Here is a 14,383-nt window from a genome sequence, read left to right as displayed (position 1 = left end):
GAAACCAAGAAAGAAAGAAGGAGAAATAAGAGAAACCTGCATCTGCCTGCTCCAATCAGCACTTTGTTTGTCTCTGGTGACCAGTGGGTAAAGTGTAAACTTATGAGTTTTGTAAGAATGTATAAACAGCATGCAGGCTATAATAAAAACAATTTGAAGCCTTCTGAAAATGGAGTGTTGCTTTGTATTGTCTCCATCTCAACTATGACATTAAATAATTATTGCACTGGTTTTGAATATTACTTGAGGTTCCACAGACACAGCAGTGCCCAAGCATTAAGTATCAATAATATTTTAGGTGTGAAGGACACCATTCAGAGAGGAAATCCAACTCCCTGCATGTGCCTCCAGCTTAGACTGAGATACAGCCCAGAGAAAAGACACCAAATATCAAACACACGCCTATATTCAATCAATATAACCACTTTTCATCTCCTTAATTTTGTCTGGCCTCTGCTTTTAGGTAACCCACAAAGGCTGCAGTGGTAGGGAATAACTGGCTGCTGCAGATTTCCTGTTGTTTCCCCATTGCTCAGCTGACAGCACTCCCACAAAAGGTGAGGGTTTGGGTGGAGGTTCCTCCTGGCCCCGAGCCCAGGGCTGACACACACAGAAGGATCTGTGAGCTGGTTCTGGTTCAGCAGGGCTGGGAGCAGCAGAGAGCAGCAGCTGCTGAGGTGTGAGCATTGGCAGAACCACAGGTGAGTGCTGGAACCCTGGAAACTGAGAATTTTGGACTTTCTGTGCTGCCAGGCACTGACCCCCAGGAGAACACTGCATTGACCTGGGGCCATGGAGAAGGCTTCCAAAATGGAATGACAGAACTAGGATTGTGGGTGTGGAGTTTGAATAGAGGTGTGTGATATCACAGGGTGGAAAGCTTGGAGTTTAAGGGTTTAGAAAATAGTAATAGATACGGAGCAAGATGGAGTTTTAGGGCGATGGCTGGTCCTTCTTTCTTCTTCTTCTCCTTCTTCCTTCTCTTTCTCCTCCTTTCTCCTCCTTCTTCTTCTTTCTTCTCCTCCTTCTTTCTTCTCCTCCTTCTTCTCCTTCTCCTCCTTCTTCTCCAGGGTTTGGCTGATTTGGTGTAATTGGATAAAAAATCCGCATTGTGGGCCACGAGTGGTTGGTTATTGGGTTAAAAGTAAAAATAATTTAGGTGTAATTTCTTAATTGGATAGGGTTTTTTCCCTAAAAGACCTTGCAGAGATAGCTATGGGGCCATTTTGTAGCTTGTTAGTGAAATGCTGTAGAACTGATGGCTTGTAAGACTGTAATATAATGAGTCAGGCTGAGAAAGGGTTACAGCAGGAGGAGATGCTGAAAGCAGGGGGTGGAAATGCTGACAAACAGAATGCCCCAGAGAGTGTTTTCAGAAGGCTGGCACAAGGGAAGATGTGGCTGAACCCCAGTTGTGAACAGCCCCAGAAAGGATGGAGAAGCTGACCCAGAGAAAAGGAATGTGTGACATTCAACTTAGGAAGGAAGAGAACTGCAGCAGTGAGGGACAGAGCAAGAAACCCAAGGAAGCAAGGTCAAAAAGGAGAGCTAGACAAAAAAAAAAAAAAAAAAAAAAAAAAAAAAAAAAAAAAAAAAAAAAAAAAAAAAAAAAAAAAGCACTGTCTGTGGAAAAAAACTAAAACCTGATTCAGAGAAAATCTGAAATGAGAATTATTGGTTTGAACAATTCAAAATGGTTTACTATATTATTGTAAAATGAGATCTCAGTGTGTAGTACAGTGTGTAAAGATGTAGTATGTATTATAAATACCTAGATGTAAAACTTTCTGTCTAGAAAAACTAATTTTTCTCTGTATTATGTCCAGACCTGCAGTGCAAACCAAAAGACTTGCCCAGTATTTAATAACTACAGTATTTTCTGCCTGTTTGTGTTTGGTCTTTTTTTTTTTTTCACTTTGCTGTCAATCCAGAGTTCACAATCTTTTTTGCAGCACTAAGGAGATGAGAATCACAAAATTACATGGACTGGCTATTCTAGTGACAGCAGGGATCACTGGTGCAATCTGGTGGGTGTTTAACCTTTGATAATTATTCTCAACTAGCATTTCCTTCTATTGCCCAGACTGAGGCAGGTTTCTTCTAACTAATGCAGATACAATGTGAGCATTTACACAGAGCAAAATTCAAAATCCCCTCTTACATTCAAAAGATGAAAATAAGCAAGGTGTGGGCGCTTTTAACCTTTTCTGTGAAATTATAAAAGTCTGATTAATTGTCTCTGTGTATTCCTGTGAGCCCAAGTGTGTGTTTTCATGTTTACATCCCTCACCTCTGTGCTCCAGACCAGCACAAGGATGCTGGAACTCTGTGGAGTGGATTTAGCTGTGTTTGACTTAGCTGTATTTTTTTATGGTTGGTTTGAGTCTCCCTTGGTTGTCAAGTTTGCTGCAAGGATTTTTTTAGTTGTTTCACTAGACTATTAATTCTGAAAGTAGTTTTTCTTCTAAAATAAGGAAGAGAAAGTACACATGAACAAGCCTTCACCTGCTTTCAAGTATTCTTCAATCTACAAAAGTTGTTTCATGGTGTGTATTCAGTGCTCTGGAGCCTGAAATCAGAGCGGGGGGGATTAATTCAGAGTTGGCTGGAACAATATTGAAGATCTGCTCCAATTGGAGGAATTAGGACAAATGACACACTTTCTCTGCAGCAGAGCATCAAATGCTCAAATGTGAGCACAAATGCTCACGTTTTTGTTTAAAATTACACTCAGATCCCACAGACTGGCCAGAGGAAGGTGATGCTGTGAACACCTGGCTTCAAGAGGCACTTCCAGCATCAGCTGAGACCAAGCTCTGCTGCAAAGCACACACGTTTCCTTTGTGCAAGTAGTCTGGGGCAAATTAAATCATTAGATCCCCAGAGTTAATTGATCTTCAGATAACTTTAGGGTTAAACTCCTGTGTGAAAAACGCCAGTCACTTGTTTTTAAAATTTTAAAAGTTTAATAGTAATAAAATGGTTATAAAAATAGTAATATAGTTAGAGTAATAAAGATTTGAACAATTAGGATTAGGACCATATGAGACAATAAAAACAAAGAGTTACAGACAGCCCAGGTACCTCTTTCTGGGCAAAATGAGCCCGAAAAAGGACCCACTTTAACAGAGGATTAACCCTTAAAAGCAACAGCCTGTTGGATATTCATACACCTCATACAGGATGCATAAATCCCATTCAAACAAAGGATTCTGTCTGGTCAGTGTCAACTTCTTCCTCTGAATCCTGGCAGTTCTTCAGGGCTGAGGAGACAGGAGAAGTTTGTCTTTTGATAATGGGGCAAGGTTTAGGTGTCCTGTGGCTGCTATCTTGGTGTGAGTACCTAATTCCTCTTTTAAAAAAGTATCTTACATAGCATAGTTTCTATTTTAACATTATGTTATAACCTAAACTACATTTAACACACTGCTTAAGAAAATTAATACAGCATAACTTTCAAACATAACACATATAATATTAATTTTAATATTTACAAAAAGCCAATCATGAAATACACATTTTTCACATCCTGTCTTGAAACAGCTGAGGTTTGCAAATCCTCATCACCATACTGACCCCACAAATGTGTGTTCTGTTAGATTTGTTTTATAGTTTCAGTCACAAAGGAAGTGGAGGAGAGGTTGATTTCTGTTTTTATCGTTGACTCATTGCTTTCTTATCCTGTCCAAGGTACCACTACCCTTTCTCCCCAGCCCAGGAACACAAAGCCTCCCCTGGAGAGGATTCAGTCCTGTAAGTGTTGCATGCAAACCCAAACAGAATAAAAAAGTAATAAAAGAGGTATGGATGTAGTGGAGAGAGTTTACCAAAGGACCATTCCAGGCCATGAGGACAACACTCATCTGAAAATACTCATTTTTAGGCACCAGATCCATGCCCTAGAAGTGCTAATTTCCATTTTGATGTGAGCCACCCCGCTGGGCTCAGCAGGATCAGATTCCTGAGACTTCATGTGGGCAAATGGGAATCCATTGGTGCAGCTCCCCCAAAACCATGCAGTGAAAAGGGAGTTTAATCCCACTGATCTGGACACCTGGAAGCTGCTGTCCCTGAGCCAGGGACTCATCCAGGCTTCCTCTGTATTCATTAAAAAATGTGGGCCCTTTGGCATATTGTCTGTTCCCTCTGGTTTAGGGTTGTCCACAAACTTGATGAGAAGTAAGAGATTCCAGATATGGAATCAAGAAAGAGTTTAACCTCGTAGTTTACCTGAAATTTCCAACTTCCTGGGTTTTTAATGCTTAGTTTCATTTAACTGAATCATATTTTACTATATTCTTTTCCTGGGTTTTTAATGCTTAGTTTCATTTAACTGAACCATATTTTACTATATTCTTTTTTTTTTTAATTATGAATTACACTTCTTATGAATTACACTCCTCTTATCCCCACTGCTCTTTTTACTTCAGTTTCCCCTCTTCATCACTTCTTTTAGAACACACACAGTTGTGTAATTCTCTAGAAATGCTGCTCTAAGGAGTCCAGCATATATGACATGGGGAGAAATAAACTTTAATGCCAAATAAAGCAATATGACAAAAGCAATGCATTCTTTTTGTAATTAATTTGAAACTTAAAAGATTGCAGTATGAGAACATTTTCATACCACCACCCTAAAAAAAAGTTTATATGGCTAGATATCTTTCTGGTCTTGTGTAAATGTGATTCTTTTAATTTCCCTCTATTAGCCTGTTTAATCTGTTCCTTTTAGTAAGTGTTTCCACTTTACAGAATCTATTTCTCTTGGTGGAAAATCTAGGAATCAAGACTGGTCACTCAGTGACCCATGCACAGCAGCCTGCACAAGCAATGAGAATGGAGAGCACTGACCTCTGCTCTGTGTCCTGTGGACCTAAACCTGTCAGAAAAATACAAATTTAGTACAAGGTCTTTGGTCTTACTGGACCAGGCTCTCACTGTGTAGAAGTAAAACTGGATTTTCCAAAGATGCACCACAGAAACAGGCTGAAAATAATTGTAAAGCTGATTAATTTGCATTCAGCTCTATTTACACCAGCTGTTAAATGTAGTTCACATTGTATATGAACTCATATAAATAATAAAATAGTGTTTGTGGTGGAGTCTGACTGGATGCTCACTGACATTGAAACACAGAAAAATCTCTTGTGGGGCTCATCTCTCAGAAAATCTGAAACTTCTGTGCCATGATGCATTCGTGTCTCTTTTATTTCTCCCTATATAATATTTCTAATATTTTTTTATTTTCATTTACAGAAAAACAGACTTGTATGAAACATCTCTGATGCTTCCGTGGTAAGTGTACCTGCTCTGGCTTCACGCCCCTGAAATCCCATTGATGTCAAAAACACAGACTGGCACTGACAGCACAGCTGAGCAGGACAGAATGGACAGGAAAGGATGTTTCTAGAAAAGCAACTCTTCCAGAAACCATCAGGAATGCACAGATGAACAATATTTAATTTGTTACTTTCAGAAAGGAAACTGAGAAATGATGGTGAATGTTGAAAATATTTTGCTTTAATTTTATCTTAATTATCTTTTTTTGCACCCTCTGTCACCACTCAGAAGCTAAAAAACAAGAGACCTTGGCTGGTACTGGTTTTTTGTGGTGGCAGTCAGCATCATACATGATGTGTAAATCCTGTGGAATTAACATTTAGGTCACTGGGATAAATTATTTTCTGGAATTGTGTATTATAGAGCCATTTGCAGTAGGAAAAACAAAACAAAATAAAAAAGTAACAAAAGAGGCATGGACATACTGGAGAGGGTTTACCAAAGGATCATGAAGGGCTGGAGATTTTCTCCTATGCAGGAAGGCTGAGGGAGCTGGGACTGCTCAGCACAGAGCAGAGCAATCTCCCATCTGCTCTGGAAAGCAGCCTGGCTGAGTGTGGGAACAGAAAACCAGAAATCTCCACAGACACTGAAGGATTTGATCTGCAGCCTTGGAAAAAGCTTAGATTCTATTATATGTAAATTATGTATATATATATTTCTATATTTAGATATAAATATATAGAAATATAAATAAATAAATTTATATAAATATATTTCTATAATAAATATATATTAATATATTTACATATATTGTAGATGTAAATAATATATATAATTATATTTATAAATACAATACATAGACATTGAGCAGAGAAATCATAAACTTATATTTCTATAGTTGTAGGTGAGAATATGCCTTAAGTAAGGGAGAAACTGGACTGATAAGATGGTGAAGGGTTATATAAAATAAAAAGGGTGTTGTTGTATAAGCTAAAAGTTTAGAAGTTATAAGAGAAGCCAATGTGTGCATGTGAGGTAGAAGATCATTGGGTAAAAATATCCACAGTGCAGCAGAAGTGAGTAAAGGGGATAGGTTAGAAAAGCAAAATAAATCCTGTGGCAACTGTCCATTGTGTTAGAAAGTTCTGTGTTGTCTTGTAATGAAGAACTTGTGAGCTATGGCTGAATGCTGGCTCCTCTATAACCTCACAGCCCCCGAGACTGATGTTTGTCTGAGCAATAAATCATTCTGAGCCTGAAAACAGTCCCATCCCTTCCTTTCCAGCAGTGATAGCTGACCTAACTAGCAGAGCTGTAAACTCCATTCCCAGTGAGAAGAGGATGTTCTTCTGAGATAAACCAGTAAACAACAGCCCAGGAAGCATCAGGGAAATACCTGTCCATCATCCCAAAGGAATTAGGGAGCAAATTAGGGATCTCCTCCTCCTCCTCCTCCTCTTTCCAAAGGAGGAGATCAACAGCCCAGCTGGAGAGCCTCCATCCTGCTCAGGGAAGGAGCAGAAATCTGTGCTGCACTCAGAAATCTCTGATTAATTGAATGTGAAGATGTAAATTATGATGGCAGAAAGCAAGCAGCCATGAAGTCCTTCAGCCAGTTTCCTTAAGAGGGATATTTCTCAGGGAGAAAATTGGAATCTGACCACCTAATGTGATACAACCAGTGGATGAATTCAGGTTTCTTGAGAAATAGGATGAATGGTCACATGCATGCAACTTTTCCTGCCTTTACATATCTGTTAAATGGTGATTTTTACACAGCATAAATTCTTTGTTGGGTATCTTTAGTCCTGCATGTTTAAGAGTTATGAACAACTATTAATTATTATATATAATAATTAATTGAATTATTGAATATTATAATAGAAATAATTATTGAATAATTCTATAAAATGTTATTATACTATTATAATTATATTATATATAAATATAGTCTATAAATAATCATTGAATAGTTATTAATAGATACATATAATTATTAATTATTATCATGGTGGAGAGCTGCACATCTGGAATAGTGCAGCTGAGGGCTGAGAGCTTTCCAGGAGAGACAGGCTGGAGCAATGGGAGGATGTGCTGGGCTCTGTGTGAAGGGATGGATGGATTGTGAAAAGCTCCTCTGAGTGACAGCTTGGGAGCTGGGGGGTGAAAATCAAGGACAGACACCTAATGCAGCTGTCTGCTCCAGGATAAGGTGACTTGATGTTGCAGTAAGGTAGAAAAATTATAAAGAAATAAAAAAAAAAATCAGGCCTGCTCTGTTAAATTACTGGCTGGCCTTGTCAAGGTAACACTTTGCAAGTTCCCATGTGAAAGCAATCCTGGTGTGAGCAGTTCATTAGCATTAACAATCTATTCCTGGGTAAAAAAACCAACAGCCCTTGCATAAACATTAAATCTATCCCATGAAAAGAAGTGAAAGGGTAAAAAAACCAACAGCCCTTGCATAAACATTAAATCTATCCCATGAGAAGCAGTGAAAAAAATATGTCAACAATTGAAGAGCAGAGAGATTTAATAGACCAATAAAATACCTTTTACTAACCAATAAAGTTAACAAGTAAGCTACTTGTAAGTAGCTTAGTAGTAACTACTACTTGTTACTTGTAAGTAGCTTAGTAGTAACAAGTAAGCTACTACATAAAGTAGCAAGAAAGCTACTGACCAACTGGAGTCTCACATGAGTATAAAAATGAGTAATGCAAATAAAAAATGGGCTTTTTCCACCATGAAGAAAATGGAGTCTGGTGTGATTTATTCTGATATCTCAGATTTTGCTGACAGCACTTTCTTGATTTCAAAGTGAGACTGGAATGATTAATTCAGTGTTATATCTGTGTTTGTTTTGATTAATTTCCTGGGCCATCTCAACCCTGCTTTCATTCCCAACCCCTGCAGGAGGCGGGATGTGCTGGTGTTGACCCCATGGCTGGCTCCAATTGTCTGGGAAGGCACGTTCAGCAGAGACATCCTGGATGCTCAATATCTGCAGAAGAACTTGGTCACTGGAGTGGTCACTTTTGCTGTTGAAAAGTATTGGTTTGTCTTTTATTTCTTGTCAAATAGTTACACCTCTCTGCAGTACTGCTGGTGGAGCACTATTGTATCTGCAAGGATGCCCCAACCAAGGCAGGAATGATGAATCTGAATCCTTGTTCTCAGAAGGCTAATTTATTACTTTATGACGCTATATTATATTAAATATAGTATATATTATATTAAATATATTATATTAAATATATAATATATTATATGAAAGAATACTACACTATTAAAGAAGACAGAAAGGATCCTTACTCAGTGATGAAAAGATAATAATGAAAACTTATGACTCTTTCCAGAGTCCTGACACAGTCTGGCCCCAATTGGCAGTGAGTCAAAACAACTCACAGCAGAATCCAATGAAACAATCACCTGTGGGTAAACAATCTCCAAACACATTCCAAAGCAGCGAAACACAGGAGAAGCAAATGAGATAAGAATTGTTTTCCTTTTTCTGTGAGGCCTCTCAGCCTCCCAGGAAAAAAATCCTGGGTTTTTTTCAGAGAACGTGAATGCCACAGAGCACAAGTGAGAAACATTCCAAAGACTGAATGTGACCAGCTGTAGGCTGGCAGAAATGTGACATGTCAGTGTCACCTTCCAAAGTAAGACAGCTGGCTGGGACATTGTTTTGAATAGGACAATAAAATATCCTTGGAAATATAACTAGCATTTTGGCCCATTTAAATAAAAATTCTAGCTGCTGCCACAGTTCTAACAACAAGCTTTCCCTCTATCCTACACTAAAAAATAGAAAAATTCTGTGAAGCTGAGATTTTATTTGGTTTCTGTAAGAGTTTAAAGGCAAAATATTAGCTCTAGTAAAAACATTAATCACACTGTTACAGCTTGGGGAGGTTCTTTTTTGAGTTTCTGATATACTCTATACCCTCTACCTCCACTGGCATCTTTGAGTTACACAGCAACTTCAGGTAATCACAACTATTCAATTGATAATTTTGGCCCTCTCTATGAAAACAGTCTGAGAGAATTGGGGTTGTTGAGCCTGGAGATGACAAGGCTCCAGGCAGAGCTTAGAGCCCCTCCTGTACCTAAAGGGTCCTACAGGAAAGGGGAGAGGGATTTTTTACAAAGGTGGGTAGTGACAGAATGGGGGAGAATGGCTTTACACTGGAAGAAGGTAGATTTAGATCAGATATTTGGAAGAAATTCCTCACTGTGAGGGTGGCAGGCCCTGGCACAGGGTGCTCAGAGAAGCTTTGGCTGCCCCTGGATCCTTGGAAGTGCCCAAATCCAGGATGGACAGGGCTTGGAGCAGCCTGGGATAGTGGAAGGTGTCCCTGCCATGGCAGGAGTGGAATGGAATGGTCTTTAAGGTCCCTTCCAACCATAATTCTCTGTTGATTCTATGATCCTCTTTAGGAAGTTAAAATATTCCACTGCAGAGAGAGTGCCAGGGAGGGATCAGAGGAAATATTTACATTATGGAGTGATATTAGAGAGCAGCATTGGCTGAAAAGCACCTGTTCTGTAAAAAGCTAACATGTGGATTTAGTGAAAGCTAAAATGTAAATGTGCAGCAGCATGGGGAAGGTCTGAAGGGCAGCAGCTGTGTTGAATAAAGAGCACTGACATCATAAAAAGGAGTAATGGGTGGAAAAAGACAAAGAAAATTAATTTGAAAAACTGTTGTTCTTCAGCAGGAGGAACATCTCCATTCTTTTCCTTTCCATGTCTCTTAGATACGTCCAGTTCATAGAAGGGTTCATGAACTCTGCTAACAAATACTTCCTTGCTGGGCACCCCGTGAACTTCTACCTGTTCACAGACAGTCCTGAGAAGACCTTCCACCTTCAGATGGCCCCTGAGAACCACCTGTTTGTCATCCCTGTCCAGCAGGACCCCAGGTGGCAGGACATCTCCAGGAGCCGCATGGACATCATCAGCTCCTACATCCAGAGGCAGTTCCAGCACGAGGTGGACTATCTGTACTCCATGGACATCAACGTCCAGCTCCTGGCACACATCGGTGTGGAGATCATCGATGCCCTGGTGGCCACCATCAGCTCCTGGCAGGTCACCCCACAGCAGGACAACAAAGCCTCTGAGACACACCCCGAGTCACACCCTGCCATCCCTGAGGGACAAGGGGATTTTTACTACACAGCCAGCTTCTATGGGGGCAGCGTGTCCGAGGTGTACAAACTGACCCGAGCCTGCTCTGCAGGGCTGCTGCAGGACAGAGAAAATGGCATTGAGACCCCCTGGCACCACGAGAGCCACCTCAACAGGTACCTCCTGCAGCACAAGCCCACTCGCCTGCTGTCCCCAGAGTACTACTGGGACACAGAGCTGAGCCCCAGCAGCATCCAGGTGAAGAGGATGTGCCCTGTGCACCAGCACAGCCAGGGGCAAGCTCCTCAAACAAAGAATGTGAGGCCTTTCCTCTTCACAGCCCCACTAAACTGAGGCTCAGGGGCAAAGGAAGTTTCCCTCTGATGTAGGACTGCACACATTTTCTCACATAAAGTGGGTCTCCTTAGCTAAAGACCACTAAACCTGTTGCTGTTATATTTTTGGGAATTTTTTTTTTTGCTAGGATACTAAAGAAAAACTTGTGACTCTCTCCTCCAGAGTCTGACACAGCTTGGACCCCGATTGGCCAATAAGTAAAAAGAATTCACATGAAATAAGTGAAACAATCACGTACCACATTCCAAAGCAGCAAAATACAGGAGAAGCAAATCAGATAATTATTGTTTTCCTTTTTCTTTGAGGCTTCTCAGCTTCCCAGGAGAGAAATCCTGGGCACAGGATTTTTGCAGAAAATATGATGGTGGCAGGAGGACTGGCCGTGGGTGGGACAAGTGCCAAGCTGATAAGGTAGAGCAGGCCAGGAAGTCAGAGGTGAATCAGGATGGATCATTCTGGGATGACCTAACCTCTAGCATGGTCAATCACTGCCTCAGCATGGAAGTTATGGCCTCTAAATAGAGATTCATGCTGTGGGTCAGGTTTGACAGGACCAGGGCACAGCAAATCCAGGCTTCTAAAAAAATGGTTATGGACATGGCTGAATAATGAGTGGAAATGGATGTACCAGAATAGGGTAGCAGTCTTTAGATTGGGGTAGTGGGGAAAATATGAGGCCAGAGCAGGTTGCGATGCAGAAGTGAATATAACTAAGGAGACAGAGGTCAGCCTTACACACTATTCTCCACTGCCAGGGAATTTTGCAGCTGTACACAAAGCCATCTCCAGAAATGCCTCCAGCAGTGCTTGTGACACAGTTCTGCAGCTCTGCTGAGCCACCCCCACGCAGACTCCCCCAGCTCCTCCTTCACAGCAGCTGGCATTCCTGTCTCTCCAGGTGCTGCCTGCAGCACAAATCCAGCAAATCCGGTTTACTGTTGCTCCCATCTGCTGCCCGTGGTGTTCACTGCAATCCCCTCCCTGCCTGGGAGCCAGCAGCAACAGCAGCAGCTTGAAACGATCTTCAGGGGTGCTCTGCACTTAAACAGAAGTTACACTATGGATGTGATGCCTCAGGTTTTGGCTTTTGTATTTTTCAGGCTCTGAGCTGCTTTAGGGTGTGGGTCTGGGCTTCACATGAGGGGATGGTGAGCTCTCTGCACAGAGCAGAGAGACAAAACAATTCCTGCTCCAGCTGGGGACCAAGGACAAATGATCCAGATCTCAGGCCCAAGAGCACAAACAACGTGGGCTGAAGAGAGAAAAACAAGAAGGATGGGACTGCATGGGCTAAAGCTGTAATGGGACAATTAACTCCAATATGCAAATGGATCAGAACTTATAAAAGTGAGAGACCCTGTGACCAGTGGGGCATTTTGTGACCATTTTGGGTTGTGCAGCCCAAGGTGAATCTATTTGAGGCTTCCTAATAAATCCCTACTTTATTCTTTAGCTCTGTCTAGTCTCTGTTCTAGGTCAGCCTTCTCAAGGCATCAGATGTACCAGATCAAAGATGTTTCACTGCTGCCAGACATCAGGAAACTCTTGGTGACAGCATGTGACTGAATGAGCCTGAGGAGCAGGCTTGGCATGAAGCAATGTAGGAACACCTCCCTCGACCTGCTGGCTGTCAGATTAATCCCTTCTCTGACTCAGAGATGGGGTAATTGAGAGGTGTTTTAAAGACTTTTTATTGCATTTTCAGTCTCACATGAAGAGTGAGATAATACAGATGTTATAATTCACGCCATTACAATCAGAAGCCAATTATTTCTTAATTACAATACATTATAAGCCAAGTTTCTTGGCCTACCAGCTTTTGCCACACCATGCTGTAAATGCCTTAAAGCAAATCACATAAAATTACCCCTTGTGGGTCCTACTACAATGCATCTTTCACAGTTCTACTTCTCCAAAGTGTCTAGTGTTACTTGCAAGGCCACAGCTGGCCATGTTTTTATCCAGACCAGGATGAAACTGGCCTGATGGGCTGCAAGCATGCATTGCCAGGTCATGCTGAGCTTCCATCCCCTCCCCAAAGCCCCATGTCCTTCTCCTCAGGGTTAGTGTCAGTTCATTGTCACTCGGACTGTTCCTGAGCTGGGGATGTCCTGACCCACGTGTGGGACCTTGCACGTGGCCTTGCTGATCACGAGATGGCACGGGCACAGCTCTCGAGGCTTTCCAGGTTCCTCTGGTGCCTTGAGAAGGCTGACCCAGAACAGAGACTAGACAGAGCTGAAGAATACAGGTTTATTTATTAGGAGGCCCCAATGGATCCACCTTGGGCAGCACAAGAGCCCAGCCAGGGCTGCACCCCAGGTGAACCCAAAATGGTCACAAAATGTCCCACTGGTCACGGGGTCTCTCACTTTTATAAGTTCTGCTCCATTTGCATATTAGAGTTAATTGTCCAATTACAGCTCCAGCTCATGCAGTCCCATCCTTCTTTGTTTTTTTCTCTCTTCAGCCCATGTTGTTTGTGCTCTTGGGCCTGAGATTTAGATCATTTACATCAGACTTCTGCAAGCAAGAGATGTTTAAAATGTATAAGTTTGTTTATGTGATCTTTAACCCAATCACTGTAGTAAAACTTTACTAGCCTTTCTAAAATAGTATATAAGTGTTTGTATCCCACAATAAAATCAAATTCTTTGACCATGTCAAAATCTTCCCTGTCTGTCCTCATCCCTGACAGGTTTCTTTCCCCCTTCCTGGCCAGCAGGGCACTGTGAGGAGCAGGAAAGGCCTTGGCTCTGTGCAAGCACAGCTCAGCAATGAAAACCCCTAATGTTTACATGGGGATTCTGGGGGGAAAAAGGGAATCAGTACATTGACAGGAGAGGAAATATTTTCATCTACTTCTTTATGTGCTGGTGATGGTGAGAAAGAGGAGGTTTGGTCTGAGTGTTTCCAGGACACTCAGTGATGTTTTGCTATCACTGTGCTTGTCATCAAGGTGAGAAGATAAAGAGGCAATAAAACTACAAAGGCCAAAGGGTGCAAATGAGACATTCCAGAAAAACCCAGGAGTCTGAATTCATTCTATTTTACACTGTGAGACACAGGAGGACATCCTGCCCTGTTTGTTTTGTTACAGATATTTTTGTTTTCCACCAGAGCATGTGGTTTTGAACTTCTGAGCAGTAGCTTTGCTTAAAGGAACTTACACCAGCCAGGAGTGGTACCTATGATCTGTCTCTTGCTGGGAAGTGATTCTTGCTTCCCTTTGGTCCTTGCTCCTGGGATTTGTTCATCTCTGGGCAGAGGCAAACCAGGCCTCTTAGGAGGCAGGTGCCTCTTGGCCTCATGAGCACCAGGCAGTGTCCTGATAGCCCCTGGAGCTGTTCTGAAGTTTTTAAAAACTCCTAACTCTCTCCAGCTCTGATGTTACAAGAGTGTAGCACCAAAGCAGAGGAGTATTCCCAGTCTCATCTAGATTTGTGTTGACGTGATCCTGCCATTCCTTCAGAAAAGGAAACATTTGTGTTTGGTAAAAAGCTAAGAGCAATTAGCTGGAGCTAACAAGAACTTCTGCAATTAGACTGACTCCTGAGATTCAGAACTTTCCTAGCTGGTGATTTGCCCTCTCTCCAATTCTCTACAG

The 14,383-nt window shown here is 41.6% G+C and overlaps 1 protein-coding gene across 1 annotated transcript; it reads left to right on the top strand.

Annotated features, from left to right (window-relative positions):
- The first annotated feature begins 595 nt into the window (after positions 1-595).
- Positions 596-10,887, top strand: LOC121347679 (histo-blood group ABO system transferase 2-like). Its single transcript, XM_041426505.1, has 6 exons — positions 596-701; positions 1,953-2,027; positions 3,691-3,753; positions 5,257-5,295; positions 8,200-8,334; positions 10,047-10,887. The coding sequence occupies exons 2-6, from the start codon at positions 1,963-1,965 to the stop codon at positions 10,771-10,773; spliced, it is 1,029 nt and encodes a 342-aa protein (XP_041282439.1). The 5' UTR covers positions 596-701; positions 1,953-1,962; the 3' UTR covers positions 10,774-10,887.
- Positions 10,888-14,383: the final 3,496 nt, after the last annotated feature.

The sequence above is a fragment of the Onychostruthus taczanowskii genome, unplaced genomic scaffold (assembly GCF_017590055.1).
Source record: "Onychostruthus taczanowskii isolate IOZ18803 unplaced genomic scaffold, ASM1759005v1 scaffold91, whole genome shotgun sequence".
In the NCBI taxonomy this organism is placed as follows: Eukaryota; Metazoa; Chordata; class Aves; order Passeriformes; family Passeridae; genus Onychostruthus; species Onychostruthus taczanowskii.
Note: the sequence above shows the minus strand (reverse complement) of the source record. Positions and strands in the feature narration are given on the sequence as shown.

What these genes read in the sequence shown, in the direction of transcription:
- LOC121347679 (XM_041426505.1), top strand. Translation starts at nt 1,963, where the DNA reads ATGAGAATCACAAAATTACATGGACTGGCTATTCTAGTGACAGCAGGG. An exon ending in GGGATCACTGGTGCAATCTG is followed by an intron (nt 2,028 to 3,690) that starts GTGGGTGTTTAA and finishes ATCCTGTCCAAG; the next exon opens with GTACCACTACCCTTTCTCCC. An exon ending in GTCACTTTTGCTGTTGAAAA is followed by an intron (nt 8,335 to 10,046) that starts GTATTGGTTTGT and finishes CATGTCTCTTAG; the next exon opens with ATACGTCCAGTTCATAGAAG.